This window comes from Sturnus vulgaris, chromosome 2 (assembly GCF_052056855.1).
Source record: "Sturnus vulgaris isolate bStuVul1 chromosome 2, bStuVul1.hap1, whole genome shotgun sequence".
Lineage (NCBI taxonomy): Eukaryota > Metazoa > Chordata > Aves > Passeriformes > Sturnidae > Sturnus > Sturnus vulgaris.
This window is the reverse complement of record NC_142244.1, coordinates 103,737,352-103,757,452: the sequence shown is the minus strand read 5'-3', so window position 1 is coordinate 103,757,452 and position 20,101 is coordinate 103,737,352. Positions and strand designations below refer to the sequence as shown.

The 20,101-nt window shown below is 36.1% G+C and overlaps 1 protein-coding gene across 2 annotated transcripts in view; it reads right to left on the bottom strand.

Moving 5' to 3' along the window:
* CDKL5 (cyclin dependent kinase like 5) overlaps nucleotides 1-20,101 on the bottom strand; it is a 128,173-nt gene that overhangs the window by 7,926 nt on the left and 100,146 nt on the right. The window contains exons 12-17 of one of the 2 annotated variants that reach the window (XM_014875802.2): nucleotides 18,625-19,651; nucleotides 15,172-15,277; nucleotides 13,167-13,290; nucleotides 5,708-5,810; nucleotides 2,011-2,133; nucleotides 808-927 (exon numbers count right to left, since the gene is read on the bottom strand). In XM_014875802.2, the coding sequence (XP_014731288.1) occupies nucleotides 808-927; nucleotides 2,011-2,133; nucleotides 5,708-5,810; nucleotides 13,167-13,290; nucleotides 15,172-15,277; nucleotides 18,625-19,651 (1,603 nt within the window). The remainder of the gene's footprint in view (nucleotides 1-807; nucleotides 928-2,010; nucleotides 2,134-5,707; nucleotides 5,811-13,166; nucleotides 13,291-15,171; nucleotides 15,278-18,624; nucleotides 19,652-20,101) is intronic. The other variant, XM_088160247.1, reaches the window with a different exon arrangement.

The window sequence follows — 20,101 nt, the reverse complement described above, 5'->3', positions numbered from 1 at the left end:
TCAGAAATTACATATTTTGTTTGCTGGCAGCTGGGTGATAGGCAGCTCTAGTCTCTTGCAGCTTCTTTCACTGGTGAGCAGGTTGAAGGTAAATGGTGATATGGGGATACTGAAAATGGGCAGCAAGAGCCTGGGGAAGCCTGTGTACACAAAGTGATATGAAAGCAGTCTCATTAAATGCCACAGCTCACGGAGCAACTTGTTTCTTCTAACACTGCAGCTGCAACAAACCCTCTTTTCCAGTTACCAGTGTGACAACAATGGAGCATGGCACTGACACTGCCTCCCAAACGCTGCCCACTGAGCTGGTTCTAGAACTGGAGAAAATAAAGTTGTACTGTTGCAGTGCTATGCTCCAAAAATGTGGCCTGCTGAAACTGCAGTCTGTGCCAGCCACTGACTCTCAATGCTTTGATGACCACATCAAGTATCAAACTCTGCTGAGCAGCAGCCAACCCTGAGGATTCTCCATTCCTTATAGAGCTGACTTGAGGGTTTCTGCACAGCACTGCATCACTGCCATAGGTGTGCACTGAAACATTGCTTGCCTGTAATACAAAAACATAACCAGTATTTCAAAGGGCTCAAAGACCGACACAAGACCTTTAGTCTCTCTTTTCCTTGTCATTCATGTCCACATTTTTAAAAAATTATGCAGGACCTCAGGTACATGATTTTTTACATCTAGTGAGCAAGGAATTAGAAAGTTGGGAAACAATGTCAAATGCAATTCTTCTATTCAGAAGAAAAAGCTGTCAAGATACATCAGTGATACTAATATATAAGGGAATTGATAATGCCACTTACATGAGGCTGGATTTCTGTCATCTTCTCAGGATGCCAATCCTTCTGCCTGCTGCTCTGGTGATTGGAAGAATGAATGGCTTTCTGTAATGCCAAGAGATCCTGACCTTCAGTGTTAGGCATCTGCAACGAAATATTAAATACTGGTCTCCTAACACTTTCTTAAGAATAGCTGTAAATAATTTCCCACAGTTAATTACAGAACTCAAGTGAAGCCCATTACTGCAGCAGAATTGAATGACCTCTCAATAATCCTCCCCACAGTAAGAGCAAGTGGCTGTGGACATCATGCAGATTTGCTCTACCCTTAGCCCTTAAAGCATTCACATGCTGTTAGTGTTATTTGCTGTAAGAAAGAGCAGTTAAGGCCTCAAAAATAAAATTAAAACCAAAATATTGTTGAGCCTCATCTTCATTTAAAAAGCATTCCATACTGCAGTTAAGACCATGGATCAGTTCTATAAATTTGCTTCAGAGTGAAGCAGACTAAAATCCCTCTAAACTGATATCTTGAGTGACATCACAAAACCAAGAGCTTTCTCTATTCCCATCTTTCTTCTCCTCCACAAATATCCCAAAAGCAAAAATTAAGAAACAGGTGAAACTTTATGGCAGAAAGATAATTTAAAACTTACATGTATCTTTTAGTCTCATTTCAAGAATTCTAAGTAAAAAGAGGACAGTCAAAATAGAATCTATTTTTAATGCAAGCTGTCTTTTATCATGAACAACCAGGACAAACAAAAATACAATAGATGCATGAGCTAAAGTTCTTTCCAGATAATCTACTGTTAGTATTAAATTCATTTAAATTTACATATAAAGGAGTAGCTTCTATAAAATTATGTATTTACAATATAGTTATAAACCAAACCAGGTTAATTTTTTTCCTGAATGAAACATAATGAGACAGTTTAATTTTAAACATACACAATTTCACAACTATTTCCCTTCCTCAGTCTTACTCCCAAGGCTCATTCTCTCTGTGTATGTTACATTTTCACTATATCAAATACTAGAAAAAAAATTTTAGGCACAATCTTTCAACAAAACTGCCAATTTTACTTAAATTTATTGAACTGGCCCAAGATACTTAACTGGCATGAAGAGGAAGTGATACCATGAAAATAAACCACATGCTGCTGTAGTCAGTAAAACAAATTTACTGGAGCATTTTACAGTGTTACTGTACTTAAAAATTAATACCATTGGTAGAGTGACTACAGGAAGTTTTTTCAAAGAAGAACTATGCTTTAAATTATTCTTTGAATTAAAAAGAGGAAAGAGGGATTTCTTGATGCTTGGATTCTCGCCGTTGGTTGAGTCTGTCTGCAATATAAGACACAAAAACTAAATGCACAGTGTTTCAATTCAAGAGATCTGCTCCTTATTATGTTAACTCTTTTTCTTTCTTTTTTTCGATAATACATGTTATCAAGCCTATAATTTGCTTTTGGAAAATAAAATAATGATTGAAAAAAAACCTATGGAACAAATTCAAGGAACTTAATGCATAGAAAGCATGTAAAAAAAGATCAGCACATCTATTCTTATATCCATGTTCATTAGGACTACAGAATTTGTTTATTTCAAAGGCTTTTGGAAATAACTGGTAGCTCTTGTTGACTTTATTGAGCTTTGAATTAAATCCTGTAACTCTGGCAATCATTTGTATTTCTGATAATGACCTAAAGCAGTATGATATTTCTTATTTTTACATAAAGAAAATATTAAAGATACACTAACAATAACAGGAGTTGGTTTCAGAATGAGCAGTTGATAGTTACTCTATGAAAAAAAAGCATTCTATTTTTTAACTTGCAATAAGAGCTAAGGTTCCAAGATGAATAATAAATATGCCATTAGTAACTTCATGTATAGCTGCAAGTACTCTGGCTGTTTTATTTTAATTTCTGCAGCACAACCAAAGAGCTTACCAGTGGATGCATGAACAACAGAACTATAAGGTACTAGAATTATAAATGGGTCTATTTCTCTCCTGCTCAGGTGCAAACAAGCATAGGGCACATATATTGTGCCTTGCACAATATATGATATATCAGAAGATACCTTTATTCTGCAATAGAATAATTGTATGACTAAATACAATGCCAAGTGCAGTACCAAAAGCAAGGGCTTTCAAACAGCTTTCTCAGCTTCTAGATTCCATCCAAGTTAATGAAAATCAATAATTACCATAGCTTATGTTTAGGAACTTTATGGTCAGAAGAATTTCCTGTTTAAAATTCAGTAAATTAAAGAGGAATGAAAGTCTTGCTAAGAGAAATGCTCACCTGCAACTGTTTTTTCCAAAGCAGATAATTTCTTCAGACCCATAGCTTGAAATAAGTGCCAAAATCTGCAAAACTTAGGCTCCTCTGAAGATAGTGCCTACTGACACCGTGCACAAGTCTCATGGATATCAAATTGTTTGGTGGCAGATGACATAAAACTGTGATTCTAACAATCCTCAAAACCTTGTGCTACATTACTAAAACACTTCAAACGATGAAAAGGAGAATGGATAAGAACAGCTCTGCAAAAACAATACTGCAAAGAATTCCCATAACAGGCAGTAACAATTGCTATCCCACGAGGTACTGCACCTGGAGAACTCTAGGAAGAATGATTTATGGGAACAACCTGCAGGAAGAAGTGTCAGGAACTGGGATCAATTCTAGGCTAGTAGATATTCTGAGAATGACATCACTAAGATATCTTCAATCCAATTTCAAGTATTTTTACGACTCCTGTGATGATAATCACCCAGCAAAATGAGACTTACCAAAGGATTATCAGAAGGAAATCATAGCTAGCTATTATGTGCTTACTAGCTCTGTGACAGTCCTCAGGTCCAGTTTGTTATTTCTTGCTGAAACTCTGTGTTTGAGTAAATAACTGGAATTTCGTACTTGTAGGACTCTATATGAATTCACCTTGACCCCAGATCTCAGAAAAAAACCTTGAGTAGTCACTTAAGCTGTCTATTAAGACTTTTAATAGGAGTTCATAGAAAACATTATATGTGTAGCTGAAGAGTTAATATTAGAATGCTGTGAACAGCTTTTACTACTAATGCCAAATCTGGTGCTGAATTTAAGGCAGTAATTTTATTTTGTGCTGGAAGATCCTAAAGACTGTCCCAACGTTTGTTAGGTAGATGTCTTCAACTAACAGATGAAGAAGAAAAAAGAACAGAAAAAAGAAAGGAGGTTTTTCCAGCTCTGGTTTGATCCAAAACTCAAGTTGATCTCAGAAAGTTTCTAGCTGAGGATGAAAAAGTTGCATCACTATATGATTTCACTAATTTATTTATCTTTCTGTGAGATACCAGCTCTAAGTGGCAAACAATTTTTTCCATTCTGTCTCCCTCTGTTCCCCTCTACCCCTCTTCTTAAGAGTGAGAAGAAACAGGAGTAAGGATTATATATAAATCTGCCTTAGCTTGTAATCAGCGATGGTTTTGGTAGCTATAGATCAAGGAGTTTTTGATTTAGGTGTTGTTTTTTAAAGTGCCAGATTTTGACAGGCAACACAATCCAGTATGTATTTCTTTCACACAATCTAATGTGGAGGTAATTAATACACCATACATAAGCTGAGCTATTGGAGTGTTGTCTGCCACCATGTCTGGATGGCTGGAATCAGAGTACAGCATAGCAACGTAAATTTAACACCTTTTTTTTTTTTCTCCTTGAAAATGCATCACTGAAACCAATGGCCTTAGGTGTGTTATCCTTACATGGACATTTTGGTATCAAACAGTCCCAGAGCTATAATCTAGACATTTAATTAAGTTGCTTAATACAAATGGTCATATTTGAGCTGCATACAGGTATGAGGGTGAACAAGTTCAGAAGGAAAGGTGGATGCCACTGCTGTAAATCCGGCCCAGCAGGAAGGTGAGGTGCATTTTTGAGTGCTAGTTAATGCACATATGCACATGTCCCACATAGTTCTAAAAATTAAAAAAAACCCCCAAAACTACAAAAAAGCCTGATATTTTCTCCCAATTTTCAACAGATCAGCGCTCCACCAACACTCAGAGTCATATCACCTCCCTCCTTGACAGTAAATATTTTCATTACGTCACCACCCTTTGCAAGATTTACTCAATTCTGAGAATCTTCAAAACTATACCTGCATTTACACTTACAGGAATATTACAGTTTTAAATATTTTAGTGTTTCCAGAGCTCTCATTTAAGAATGAGATTATGTTTAGGTTACTTCAGTTCAGTTCAAAAAACTTTGTGAAATGTTGGTATACCACTACTTTCTGATGAAAGAAAGTGCTTTCTCTCTCCCAAAAAACTATATGAAAATGCAAAAATGTATGAAACACCAAAGTCTTATACTGAATAACAAAAGCCACAACAAAACATAAACCACTTATGAATGGTTAAGACACATTATCCTTATTCCAGTCATGGAATGCAGCAAGAAGCAGAGGCTGATACCAAGACACTTCCATGAAAAAGACTGGAAAGAATTCTCATTTCTAAGTCTCATTTTCTCTGTATGGGTGCCTGAAACTCTTCAAGCTTTGGGGACATGCAACAATGAATTTACTATTACTGGAATGGTATCATCATGTCCTAAAAAGAATTTGTTGCAACATCACCTTAAAACTTTCATCAAAATTGGCTTTCAAAGAGTCTGTATGAAAACAAAGGTGCACAGGACTAGTAAGTGAAGAAATATTGGAAAAGGCAGAAAAACCAACCCTGAACAGGAGAAGAATTTGACTTTCATGTAGTAAAGACAGAAAAGTGTACACACACACACACACACACACACACAATCATAAATAATACAAAGGTACTGTACTAATCTAGCATATTGAAATGCTATAATTCAAAATGAATAAAAGAAATCTTCTATTAGAAATGCTGCATACTTACATTTTGAGATTTCTTCTTTTTCTTTTTTATTGCCCTGAAAAAACCTTGCTTTTCTTTCTCCTTGAGCTGTTCTGAGTGACTGTTAAGGTTTTCAGGACTTTTCCTAAATATGAAATAAGGTATTGTAAGAGAAATTTTATTATGGTATTACTTTGTAAATACTGTGTAATACTGAGATCTGATGCCAAAGAATGCAAATTATTGATTAAAGTAAAAAGATACTGAATGTTTTAGCATTCATTGGTTCCAGGGTACTACACAAATACCATATAGACTTATTACAAGGGATAGGAGGTACACAGTGTTAGGGTAAAATGATTAGTTTAAACCAATGAATAGTTATTTAAGGAAAAGGAAAGCATGCATGTGTTCTTTTAAGCCAGAATTTAATACTCAAACCAAAATATCACACACAAGGTCTTTTAGAAAAATGAAAAGCATATCTGAGAGAACATACAAATGGTGATGAGCTATAAAAGCACAGGTCCAGTTTATCCATTGCTTGCTGGAGAACCAGGAGTTGCAAAGTTGGCCAGAAAAAAACACTTTCAATTGCACTTCCTGACCCTTGCTGACATGGTTCCAAATTTATCATCGGGGAAGCTGGGGATCTACCGTTGTCCATTCCAACTTAAATCCTTCAATTAGTTTGTCATGCGTGAGTGAGACAGTGCTGGCAAAAGGAGGTGACCCAAAAATGGAAGAGGTGACTTGCCTGAAGACTGAATTTCTGCCTTTTAACTCTTAACTTACACATCTGAAGCAACTACAGCTGATAAAAAACATGTTACTTTCAATACACACAGTGAACCATGTAAGTAAATTACTTAAACGGGGTAAAAAGATGTTTTACAAGGACAGTGGTGAGACATAACTGAATGCAGTTCTGGTGCCCTTTAAAATAGCTTGAAAACTGAAAATGTTGCAGGGAAGCATCACAGAAATACTTTCAGAGATTTCAATCTCTTTACTGTGTTTAAAAACACAGCCAAACCAGCCCAAATATTTAGTTTCCTTGATCATGATGCACAACTACTTATCCAGAAAGAAATTACAGAATACTAGAAAAATCTTTAACAGGGAAAGATATAACAAGAACAAATAGGTGGATGATGAAGCCTAAAAGTCATACTAGAAATAAGGCACTGATTTTCACAATAACATCATTAACTGCCAGACCAAACTCCTTAGTGAGGTTGATTTCCCATCCTTGACATTTCAAATCAGGACCTAATGCTCATCTGGGAGAAACATAGCCAAGAGGTCTGCCTCTGGGCCTGGATCCCAGAGCATGGGCAACATTCAATAGCAACTGACACACAGAAAGTCATATCAGGTCATTTAATAGCCCCTTTTCACACTTAAATTGCATGAAAAGAAAAGATTCTATTGTCATTATGGAAAACTAAAGCAAAGGCACTGTTTTAAGGGTTCTGTACGACAAACAGGAGCAGCTTTTCTTGGAGTGACTGGAATGTAGCAACATTTAACTGTCTAATATAGTTGTCCCTGGCTTCTAATTCTGGCTTTAAATGCTATGCTATCAGCTGGTGATTCAGCTGCTACTACATGCCAGGCTGACTTTTTTTCCCAAATAAATGTGAAAAAGATAATTGGGGTAGAAATCACTGGAGTCATCCTCCTTGTTGATGAAACCATCTTCACTCTGGCAGGTGGTATCAGTTCCTCAATTTCTACACAAAACCACCTCGAGTTTGAAACGTTACCTAGCTCTAAGTATAAATGCATGCAGAATTTAAACTCTGTAATAAAGTGCAACTATTCATTAGGAGAATGGTCTTTGCAAAAATATTCATAGGCAGGAAGTATGGTAGAAATTTTCCTAATTTAGAATTTTGGGAACTTATCTTTAGATGCAGAAAATACATTCAGGTGCATGCCAATATATATTTAATGTGGATATTGCAACACTGCTACAGGGAAAAAACTCTGGTTTAATATCATTATTATATTTATAACACATATTTAAAATATACTGGATTGCTAAGGATTCCTGTTGCTGTCACATCCCTGTATTTGGTACTACTGTAAGTAGTGTGACAGGTGTAAGGCATTCTTAAAGCACCAAGGAGAAAGCCAGAGTAGAGGCTACTGATAGCTTTAGATTCAATGAACTCAGAATCTGACTTAGACAGAACACTTGCTGAATTATTTACTAAATGATTTTTACTTGATTTGTTAGAAAAGTTGGAGGAAAGCACACACCCCAAGTATCCTGCTTGTACTCAGAAAGTCATGTAATTGGGGCTAAGAATCTTCTGAGCCTTTCCCCAAAGGAGCTCCTGTGCATCCACATCTGCAAGCATATCCCAGACCATAGCCCCACTGCAAAGTGCCAACCTGACGATGGTTGTCCACTGAGGAACCAGTGTCAGATTGTAAGCAAGACCCCAGGAGGTTACTTTACACTACCCTTCAAAATTTTTCAATGTCTTGCTATAGCTTTTCTATTACAAAGTCTGTTCCAAAATGGAGAGACTATATTTTAAAAGGTGAAGTTAATCTTCAGAGTGAAGATTGGAACAATTTATGCCATACTTTTAGACAGAGATTCACTCAAGTGTGATTCTTTTCTTTGGCCCAGTGAACCTGGATGAGAAAACTGTTCTCCACAGCAGCTGAGCAGAGAGGAGAGAAATGAAATTCTGCACCATCATTTCCTCTTTATGGCTACAGTGACCAGAGAGAATTGGAAAATAAGGGGCTGAGAACTGCTCATTTTCAATTGCAGCTTACCCAAAAGCCAGTGGTTTTATACTGAATGGTTTATGTCATTAACTCCTATGACTCATATTGCAGTACAGTTGTCTGAAAAAGCATTGACCTTGAAAAGCAAGTGCTTCAAAACACATGCTCATTATGTGAAGAGAGTGAACATATATAGCATTATAGCAGGAAGCTTCAACATTAGGTTTTTGTACTGAGTAAAAATAGAGCAGAACATTTTGATCGATGATGAAACACTGGGATATTTTTGGCATCCCAAAAGATGATTTTCAGATAATGGACAGTACAGGAAAAAATTAGGATTATCAAAAAAATCTGTATGGTAGAGTCACACAACACTAAACTCTTACAACATGCTGTTCAAGTATCTTGGTATTTTGCAAAAGCTTCAGCTCTTGAAAGCAAACAGTTCCACCAGAAACTCTCATGTGCTGTTTTACTAGCAAGTAAGAGTAGCCCTAGAGAAGAGCCCCCACTCATTCCAGAGAGCTCATCCCAAACAGAAACCAAAGGCAAAATGTGCTGTGCTCTGTTATTTCATCTTTGTGTACCTTTTGCACCTTTTGCATGCTTAGGACATATAATGTAGAACACATTGGTTATTCTGGTCTGAAACACTTGGAAAAGGCCTAAGTACAAACAGAAATTTTGTGATTATCACTCTTATTTATTGCCCCTAGTAGGAAAGGTACCCAGCTTCATGCAGGTGCAATGAGGTGTAGCAGCAAACATGCATGTGGCAAGCAAGCTGATTTACATTCACTAAAAAGAAAAAAATAGGAAGCATGTTGCATTCATGCTGCCATCGAGAGATTCATATTGCAGACAGCTCCTTTTGGAAGGCAATTCCTCGTGCTTGTTTTAGTTATTCTACAGCAACCCTAATCTCAGCAGGCAGCCTGGCTTGGAAACCCTCATGTACTACTCCCTTTACTGATCCAATCACAATTACATGAGTAAGGTTTTTGTCTAATGAAGGAGTCACTGAAATAGCTGAACTTTTCTTTGGAAGATAAATGACAAACACCAATTCACCATGGTAGCTTTTGGTTTTACTCAAAGTAAGACCCTTGGGGCAGTTACACAGTTACCATTCAGCAAAAGCAAGAAAAGGTCAGAAACTAATGAAACAATTCAAATAGATAGTTTCAATCCCATAAGCTGAAGTCCACAGTAAAACTTCATGGTCTAAAAGTCTGGCATTGAAAGCTTAAAAATCAAAAGATCAAATCTGAACTCTGTTTGGAGCTGCAATTTTTTTATTTTTCATGTAGAAAATGAGGATTTGTTAATGGGAATAAGCCCCAGATTTATTATCTCATATACAGAATAAAATTCAGAATTTGCAATTTTCTGATTTTTTTTTTTTTAAATACCATTAAAGAACTGGAAAGTATTTATAATGCAGCAACATTCATGCTGCACACACAGCTGAAAAACTGCTCTAAACTAACTTGTTCAGATGCTGGTAATCTTTTCCTTTCAGGAATAGTAAGTGTGACTATAATGTTACACTGATACTGCCACAGCAATATGAAAGTCAGTCACGTCCTGTTTACAAAATACTGTATTGTTCTGGAACCTTGAAACTTAATAGTGGAAAAAGTTCTAAACCTTTTACTCTTAAAAGAGTGAGGGTTTTTTGTTCTTTTCTTGAATGACAGAGATTTTGTGTGTGTTTATATATAATATACATATAAAAATAGTAATATTATATGTATAGTTCCTGGTTTTTATTATTTTTGCAGAAATGTATGACATATGCCAGAGAAGATATTACAAGCTGCTTGTCACAGTATGACTACATTTGTATGGACATAAAAGGTCTAAACAAAAATGCTTTCCAGAATCCCCCAAATATCTTGTAAGTAATCAATGCAAACACTTCCAGTATGATGTGAGATAAATTACTGCATGTTGGAATTTATTCTAAAGAGATATTTAGAACTATGACAGTGGTAAAGATAACTCAGGCCCATGTTCTGGCACACTGGCAGAATACAATTAAGTATCTTGCCTATACCTACTGATTTTGCCCAGCTCAGGACAAAGCTTGTATGAGTAAAAGAGAATAAAACATCTATTCTTGTATCAATAAGAAAAAATTGAGCAAATTCAAGGTAATTTACAGGAAATTAAACACTAGCAAAGAAAAGATTTTCTGGAAGGATAAAAAAATTGCCTTTTTTCAAATCAAGTTGTCTGAAGTTCAGAAATGATCTAGTATTTTAAGAGTAAAATCTGATGACAAAAGTCAAGTTTATAACATCTTTATTTTAAAAGGCAGGACAGTGGGGACAGAGCGAAAAAATGCACACAAAGACAAGGGAACATCTGTGACAATTCAGTCTAGCAAACATTCACAGAATCTTTGACAGAAGAAAGGCAACACAGAGCAATAGTATGAGAAGCAATATTTTACAGTAGTGGCAAGTCCAGGTGGAATACATGTCACTCATAATTTGAGATGAATTGTCATATACCAGTTAGGTATGTCAGTCAAACATCAAATATTTACTTCATCATAAAATTGATGTAAGCAGAATCACATTCCATTAGAGCTTTCAACATTTTCATAAGCATTTACACAATTTCTATACAGAAAATTAAGTAAAGGAACACAGACTCTTCACCACTCAGGAATCTGATTAAGCTGCATTTATGGCACAGAACAATTTTGCAACAACATTAGACCATTGCCAGGACAACTTAAACAGAGTTAGCATGTAGAGCTGGGCAGGAAACATTTTGGGAAAATAGGGAGTAGGAAAAGAAAAGAGGAAGATAAGCATATGCCAAAATAGCAGTAACTTGGTGTTGCAGGTACTGCTATTTTTTCCATTTCATAAAAAGAAATGCTTATTCATCTGTGGGTTCTTCTCTCAGAGGAGCTGTTCCACTTTGTGAAAATATTTGAGTAATTTGGAGCAAGGTCTGAAATCTAACTGTCTCTAAGTTAATGAAGGGCCTTTTTCATAAGGCCATACCTCGTGGTCCTTTCACTGTTTTAACAAGATGAAACAGCTTCAAGACAATATACTGAGAGAACCAGACAATGTCCTTTAGAATAACCTCTAACTTCTGGTTTAGTGCATTCACTTGTTAGATCTAAGATCTTGGTTGAAGCCTCTGGTTTAAATAACAAAGACCCTGCACTTGAGTTCCTTGCATTCTAAAAAATAATGCTGCCTCCAAAATATTTGTTATTTTGAGAGTATCTCTGGTTTTGACTGGCAATTTCATCCTGGAGCTGAAGAATCTTCACAATGTAAGATTAGTGGGTATCAGCTAGTTCCTTTGAAAAGTTTTGGCTTTAGTATTTGGGCATTATAAACAAAACAAAACAAAAAACTTCATTAAAAAAATTCCCAACCAGCTCTAATAACATACGGTTTTTTTCAGTTCAGAGTTAGAATAACATTACATGTTTCTTTGCAGTCAAGACAATATATTGCTGAATGATATATAAAGCAAAACAAGAGTCCAGTTTTCTTATGTTATATGCAAGATAGAAAGATCCAGATAGGAAGGACAATGTAAAATGGTAAAAGGGTTCAACAGTAGGAGTAAATACCTTCTTTAGCCACTTAAGTCACAACACATGTACCACCTTTTTACATAAATGACCGGTTTCCTCAGCTAACTTCCAGAAAATGGATGAAGGTGGAGCTACTGAAGGACAGGAAGCAGACTCTAGTGAATCAGAGCAGGTGAGAAGGGTTCTGGAGTAAACATCTTCTATTACTGACATAGGTATAAAACCTGAATTTCACAAGCTGCAATACCAACTGTCCACCACCCACCACCCCCTTTTCTCTTTTAAGCACATAATTCACTGGTTATTTGTGTGAAAACACATCAAGTCAACAAACCACTGAAACAGTTTAGATAGCAGGACTTTATGGCCCTTTCAGAGAGAAGTGTTCCAGAGAGTGGTATAAAGCATAGTTGAACCATGCAAATGTATGCAGTCCATTCCTCCCACCAATCCTGTGAAGCTCCATCTGATTATTTTTATTCAAATGCTTTATTGTGATTTAACAAAGTATAAGATTTAGAGTATTTTAGAGCCAAACAGCTCTCAGAGAAACAAAATATTTCCCTTTAAGTCTTGCAAAGCTATGTATATGCTGTCATTTTATTAGCATAATTAAGGTGCTCTGTTATATAATGGAGCCATGTGATGCTTTTAATCTTTTAAAATCAATATACACCATTAAGATGTTGCTTAGTCCATTTTCCCATATAATGCATTCATTTCCTTCTGCATGTAAACAAAGAGAGCAGTGGTCCCCATTGTAGGGTGAAAACATTCTTCATTAATATAGTACTACTTTATATATGGAAACATGCATTTTGATATTTTTTCCACTTGTCTAACAATTCATGCTTCTGGAATCCACAAATTTCTACACACACAAGCACTTTGTACTATCTTTAACTAAAGATTAACAGCGGGGAAAAAAATTGTGAAGGATTGGACAGAAGTATATAAACTTTAATGCGTTCATGTTATGGGTGCAATGAAGGGTTTCTTGCTGCTCAAAAGGGGACAGAAAACATGCCATGCTATGCCAGTACAGCTGGAGGAAGCAACTAAGCACATGGACAATTGCAAATCTCGAGAAAAGCGTGAGGTTTTTTTTCCCTTCTTCTAAAACCACATTTTTTTCCTGCCATTCTCTACACGTGTGTGCAAATTTCAACTCACCAGGTGTCAAAGGTGGTTTGTCTCTTGGGGTGGTTTGTCACCGTGGTGCTGTCTGCTGGTAACACCGAGGCTCTGTTGGACACATTGTTTTCTATGTAGGTGCTCTCTGGACGCGGAGATGGAACTGAACAGAGAAACAGCAAACAGTGTACACAGAGCTCTGCCAAAAATCCCAGCTCCCACTCCTCTGCTTCCTCTCTGCTCTTACCATAACAAGAGAGCAAAGATACGGTTGTGTATTATGTAAAATTGAAAAAACAGCTGACTTTTGTGATACTTGCAGAGTAATACTGGTTGTAAAAGGAGACCATCATAAGAACTTGGGTAAATCGTTATTAGATTTGAGAACACTTCTATTTGTAGGGAGCTCTTAGTGTCATTGATATTTAAAAACAGGAAAGAGATTAAGAGGTGGAATACTGTTACTAAAGACACAAAATACTATAGTTTACACTTCACTTTAGACCTTAACAAAAGTAGTACCTATCTTGGATTTTTTTTTTTTTATTTTTAATGTAACTAAGAGATAACGCACTAAAATTTAAAACATTAAAATCAGATATTATGTATTTTTCAAACAGACATACTGTGCTTTTGAAAATACACAAATATATACAGAGCTAGAATGTAAGTTTATTAGAATTATGAATATCACTAGAAATACCTGCACTGGATTAAAAATTGACCAGACACAGGTTGAAACATTAATGTAGCATCACATTACACAATCTATCAAAACAGCATCTGTAAGTTTTTGTTCAAGATGTAATACAAAAGTATATGCTAAGAAATACTCTTCTAATACAAAGGTTAAACATTATACAAATAAGGATTTACCTTTTTCACTGTAACTTGCATATACTATTACCACCAGTTTTTAAATCTCAGACCTATAGTTTCTTTAGCACATGACTTATGGAAAGCCATTCTTCTTCGAAACTTTTGTTTCACTATGTATAAAAAAGAAGGATAATCCATATCCAGTTTTAGGAACTTTTTAGGGGTTAATGAAAGCAATTCAGGATTGAGAATTCTTAAGGATCTTCTGTTGCATTTGCAACAAAAACACACAAAAGTATTGCTCAAAACAGTACAAGCTTTAGCTCTGCTTACAGGTTTTAATATTGCAGTGGGACACTCACACGGATTGTCAGATTTTAACGTGTCTAAATCAGGTCATCAGCCAACTGATCAACCTGAAGAGGATCAGAGGGAGATTTGTGACTCTACTTAGGCTTATTAGGTGACTCATAATCGAATTTCAGCTGACTGGGACTTCTTAAGGTTCAGGGGAGCCCCACAAGCCTCCTAATACTTGCAGGACAGTAATTAGTGTCTTACCATCTTTTTCAAAACAATTATCCAGGTTTAGCCATGAGGCAGCTGCTCAGAAATCTTTGTGTGCCATAATAGAACAGTATCTATTTGTGTGTATCCATACACAGACCTGTTTTATTGTTTACTCTGAGATGGAATTATGTAAGTGTACTGCTGCTTGTAGGAAACCCTGATCATTAGTAAGTCTTAACAAAAGAAATGCCAGAGGTTTCAAGCCATGAAAAGCTAGCATTACATTTCCATGCAACACAGCATCTGAAACAGATCAGTATGGCTATGTGCTACAAGTGCATAGGTGTAAATAGAGTCTTTATAAGAATTGAAAAAAAAATTAAAAATATTAATTAACAGCTTACTTTGGTTATATTAGCTCATTTTCTTCATTTTGCCCTGATAAATTATATTCTATTATATTATATTTACAAGGTACTGCAGTGGATATAGTTTCCAACTAAAGTGAGCTATCATTTACAAATGAACAATACGGTACCAATGCAATTCCTGCAAACAACCTAGCAGGCAAACTCACCCTCTGAAAGTTAAGTAACAATTCTTTTTCTTACTTTTGTAGTTTTTCATGTTAATTCTCTGTATCAATTTCTACTGCTTAATTTATATTCCTTACTAAAATTCTTGATTAAATTTGAACGATCCACCAGGAAATTACCTCTGTAAAAGCTGCCAACTCTTCTCGGAACAGGGTCATTATACAGAATTCTATTCTCCTTAGTAGATGCTCCATCTTCTGTGTGTGGATCATGATATGCTCCACCCTGTGCAAAAGAAAAATAAACTATTTAAAATGAAAGACTGTAAACTGATGTGCAGTTTTTAACCAACATACATAAGCAAGAAAACTCCAAAATTCACCATACAATTTTCCTTTCATATTATTAATAACTGCAAATATCAAATCACAGTCTATGTAATCAATAATTACTTGGTTTTGCTGCTTGATTGCTTCTTTCCAAAATGACAAAAATGGCATTAACAAAATTTTGCCTTTAAGTTGTAACTTTAAAGAATGAATCTGATTCAGGCCCTCAGATTTTCAACCTGAATGAAATGCAACTGTAACATCTCTGGAGGAATCTTCTACTGGAGGCTTGTTAAATTAATTTCTGATGGAATCTGGTCACTCTGCTACTGGCAAACTTTACAAGGCAGACAGGAATGCATCTAATTTGTGATAATTGCAACACCAAAGCACTAACTTCTCTTACCATCTCATATCTCTAAATATCATTACCTAGAGGTACCAACAGTCACAAAATCTACAATATGCAAAGTCTCTAAGAAATCTATAGATGAAGTACTTCAGTCAGACAGGACAGCAAAAAGCATATCATTACCCCTAATTTACTCTGTCTTCCTGAAAACAGTACTTCCTGGAAGTACTTCAAGTAAAAGTTCAGGTGAGCCCTTAAAAATATCCTTATGCACATAATTTGCCACCAAATATGACTTAACTCCACTCTTAAATGAATCAGAAGCTACAGCTTTTCCCTCAGTATGGACTGATCACATGAAATTCAATGCTCTCCCCCAGACCCCACAAGAAACTCCAGAAACCCCTGCACGAATTGAAATCTAGAATGTCCAAGAAGGACAAATGTTAAAACCAAAGCCATCAGAAAACCTAAACAAAACGAAAAACTGGGATTTCAAGTCACTGCACAAGCGATTTGCAGAATCTACTTTGCTTTTTGGGGACGAAGATCTGGTCTCAGTGTCAGAGAGAAAACAAACCTTGAAACCAAGACCAGAACTGCAGCTAAAATAATGCTTCAAATCCCAGTTGGATTCTTCTAAAATTTACCAGAGGCTGAAGCATTTGCTTAAATTACTACTTGTATTAGACACCTCTTATTTATCAGCAGTTAAATTTCAAATGTGAGACAGTAATAGCAACTTGTATTTGTTTTTCTTCTGCTTAACCCTTTTTGTGTACATTTAATTTAAATGTAAAAAAAAAAACCCTTAAAACAAAACTGTTGTGTTGAGACTTGAAAAGTCTAAAACTAAGGCTTGATTTTTTTCTTTTAATAAGATTTAAATCTTGGCAAACAAATAATGTGTTTCTTTAAAAAGACTTGGTAGAGCTGAAAAGAAAATCAATGAGAAGCTAGAAACGCGGAAGTCAGGTAACTTCACAAAATATGAGCTGAGAAAGAAAACCCGGGAGAACTGATCAGAAAAAATAAGTATGAAAACAGTAAAAAAATCTATGAGAACACATATTATTAATGAGTTTTTTAGTTCACTACTCCTGAGGGGAGTGAAATTTTCTGAATCCTAATGCATAATGTAGAAAGAGGGGAAAAATGAGGATAGGAAGGAGCCAAATAATGACTTCTTTGTGAAAATGCCTTTATGAGGCATAAGAAGATTGATTTTGATTTGGTACTGAAAGCAATATAAACAAATAAAAAACAGCTTTGTGAATTCACAGACTTAGCATCCATTTCAGAAAAGTAATTTTCCTTTCACACTTCTAATGGTTGAAATACAGATTTAAAAGCACTAAGCAAAGGTTGAAGTTTTAAAAATACTGACCATAATAGATAAAGGCAAGATCTCTATCTTGAATAAACAGACTTTCCAAAGAAAATGAAAATGAACAAAAACATAAACATTACTATACACATCGATTTTACTAATTAAAATAAAAATCTGTCAACCAATTTTCAAAGACAAAGAATGATCCAATAAAAACAACTGGCCTCTAAATAGTAGGAACTAAAATTAAAATTACTTCAAATTACTATCTGCTGCATAATGCAGAAAATGAACTGAAAGTATGACCTTTATTATGAAAAATTGAAATGCTGATATTACTGCCCTTCCAAATAATATCCTGAAGAATTAGTAATGTTTAGTTTGACGGAAATGAGAGAAACAGAAAAATAAGTACACAGAAAAAAAACCTGATTTTGAAATGGAGCTGATGTAATCTCTTCTAGGTAGCTTTTTAAAAATTATTATTCCCTAGCACTTCTATTTTGATATTTTCTCATGTTTGACTATACATAATCTTGAATGTAGGAGATGTGCTACAAATGAAGAAAAACATTATGTCTTTTTTTCTCTACTAGACTGAGGAGTCCATCACTACCTGAAACTCTTCTTTTTATGGTACTTGTACTTGACCCTATTAGGTCACCTACACATTTTTCTTAGATGAAATACTGAGCAAGCAGAGTATTTTAGTTTCTCAGAGTAAACCATAATCTTTGGACATTAAATATTATTTGCAGCTCTTTGACTTCAATTTGTCAGCAAATCTGAACTAGATGTTCCCTCCTTAGAAGTCAGTTTGTCACAGGTGTAGGCATAGAGAAACATTCATTTTTATATTTGTCTCTGCAGCATTTTGTTAATAGAGGAATTTAAAGCTCTGAGGGCAAATACAGTCATCTTTACATATCTCATGTGTAAAACATGAGATAATTCAGAAGTGTTCTGTAACAAATGTAAATCAACACCAGAACCAGCCTGTCCTCTACTCTTTAATTAATGCTCACAGAAAAATACAACCAGGTATCCACTGACAGCAACAACTGTGAGGAGTCAATTTACCAGTGGCCACTACAGCATGAAATCTCTAGTAGACTACCCCAGTGACTTATCATACCAATCTAAAGAAATATTGCAAGCTTTCATATTTCTCTAGTAAATTAGGGTATTTCAGTAATAATGTCCTGCTATACCTGAATGAAACACTGGCTTCAAAAATTAACATTAGCATTCATAACAGAAATACATATAGGAAAAGCTAAATAAAAACACAAATGTGAAAGACAATTAGGCAAAATGATGACATCAGGCCATGTAACCAAGGGCTAAAATCAACTAATGAAATTTTAACTTCGGAGACAATTTTTTCATTCTCACATTTCAGCACATTAAGATAATGGTATTCATAATCCATTTTTTAAAAGTACCTTGAAATATTCAGCCCTTCTGAAAACAAGCCCCCAACAACATCCCCATGTCTTACAAGACAAATAAATTAATAACTGCAAAGAAACAAATGGAAGACAGAAAGCAGGCCACTGCCCCCACATGAGTTAAAAAGAGGAAGGTAAACCTTAAATAAGAGGCAATATTTTGGACTAACCCTATTAGAATCTTCTGTACAGTCTTCTCGTGATGAGCCAACAGACCTTGTGAGTGACTTATGCTGCACCTGTGGAGATAACAGTTGCAGGCTGTTTGCTCTGGCTGCCATCCCTTGCCCTACGCTTAAGCCACCCTCTGAGCCCTTTGACCTCACTCTGTCCCGGCTCACATACATCGAGTGTCTATGAGGGCGCTGCTGTGAAGAAAAAGGGCTGGTATAACCTAGACCATAGGAAAAAGATTCATGTGGAGCAGATAGAGAGTGGGAATGGCTTCCATCCATGTGATCTGGCAGTTTTAACTCCTCCATTGTTTTGGAGTGTCTTGTTGGAGGTCTTCGGGTGTCCAGGGTGCCCTCGCTGCGGTTATTCCTGGCGGACGGACTGAGCATAGTTCTGTTATCACTGTGCCGGGGAGCACTTGGACTGGTAGGAGAGTTCAAGTCCATACAGCTGGATGGAAAATACCTACTGGTGTTTGGTTCTGCAGCTTGGGCCCTGGCCTCAGAAAGGTTGCCCACGGATTTTGAGTCTGTCAGAACTCCATGGCTCTTGGACTTTGTCCGATAGGAGGGACTCTTAGAAGACTGTGGGATGGTATCGATGTAGCTGTGGCGACTGTGCTTGTCGCCGGGCTGCAGCGTCCCGGTTTTGCTTTGAGAAGTTTCCATAAAGGAATGCCGGTTCTGCTGAGATCTGGTGTTTGACTTCAGGTACTTTGTGCCTGAACCATCAGAGCTTTTGGTGTCCACATTAAAATCAAACTCTGTTTTTCCCTTTGGTTCCTTCGGGCTGAGGAGATGTGGCATGTTATTATTGGCTATATCCTTGTTGCCAGATCCAGGTGTGTTGCTTGGTTTTTTTGCATGCATTGGACTAGGTGCAGGTCCAGGAAGGTTTCCATTTAAAAAGCTTTCATTTGCTGGAAGCCCCTCTTCTCTTGGCCCGCCAGCCCCTAGTGTCTGCATATCCTTGCTGTTTGATCTGTGGTGTGACTGCAAAGCAGAACTTTTGCTGGCTTGATTTCTATATTAAAATGCATAAAGAAGCATTAATATACCAGATTACCTATTCATACATTAATAACTTCAAAAAAGTACACCCATTTCAGTTGCCATTTAAAACCACAAAATTTAACTGCAGTAAGATCAAATATTGTCAACTGAGGCACCAGAAGCTTCACTAAAATTACAGATTTGCAAGTGTTCGTACATTGTTGTTACTGGTTATAATCTGATGGCAAACCCTGCTTTGGCTAATGATTTTGCTGACAAAAGCCCTGAAGATATCAAATCTAATCATAGAAATTCCAAGTTATATTTGCACATTTATGCATGTATGTGTGTACTATATAAGCACATCACTAAGTGAAGCATTACATTATGAAAATTAGCTGTATATCAATTGAAAAAATCTTAAATACACCTGGCATATCAAAGAAATATGTCAGCACTGTCAAAAAAGCCTGATACAATC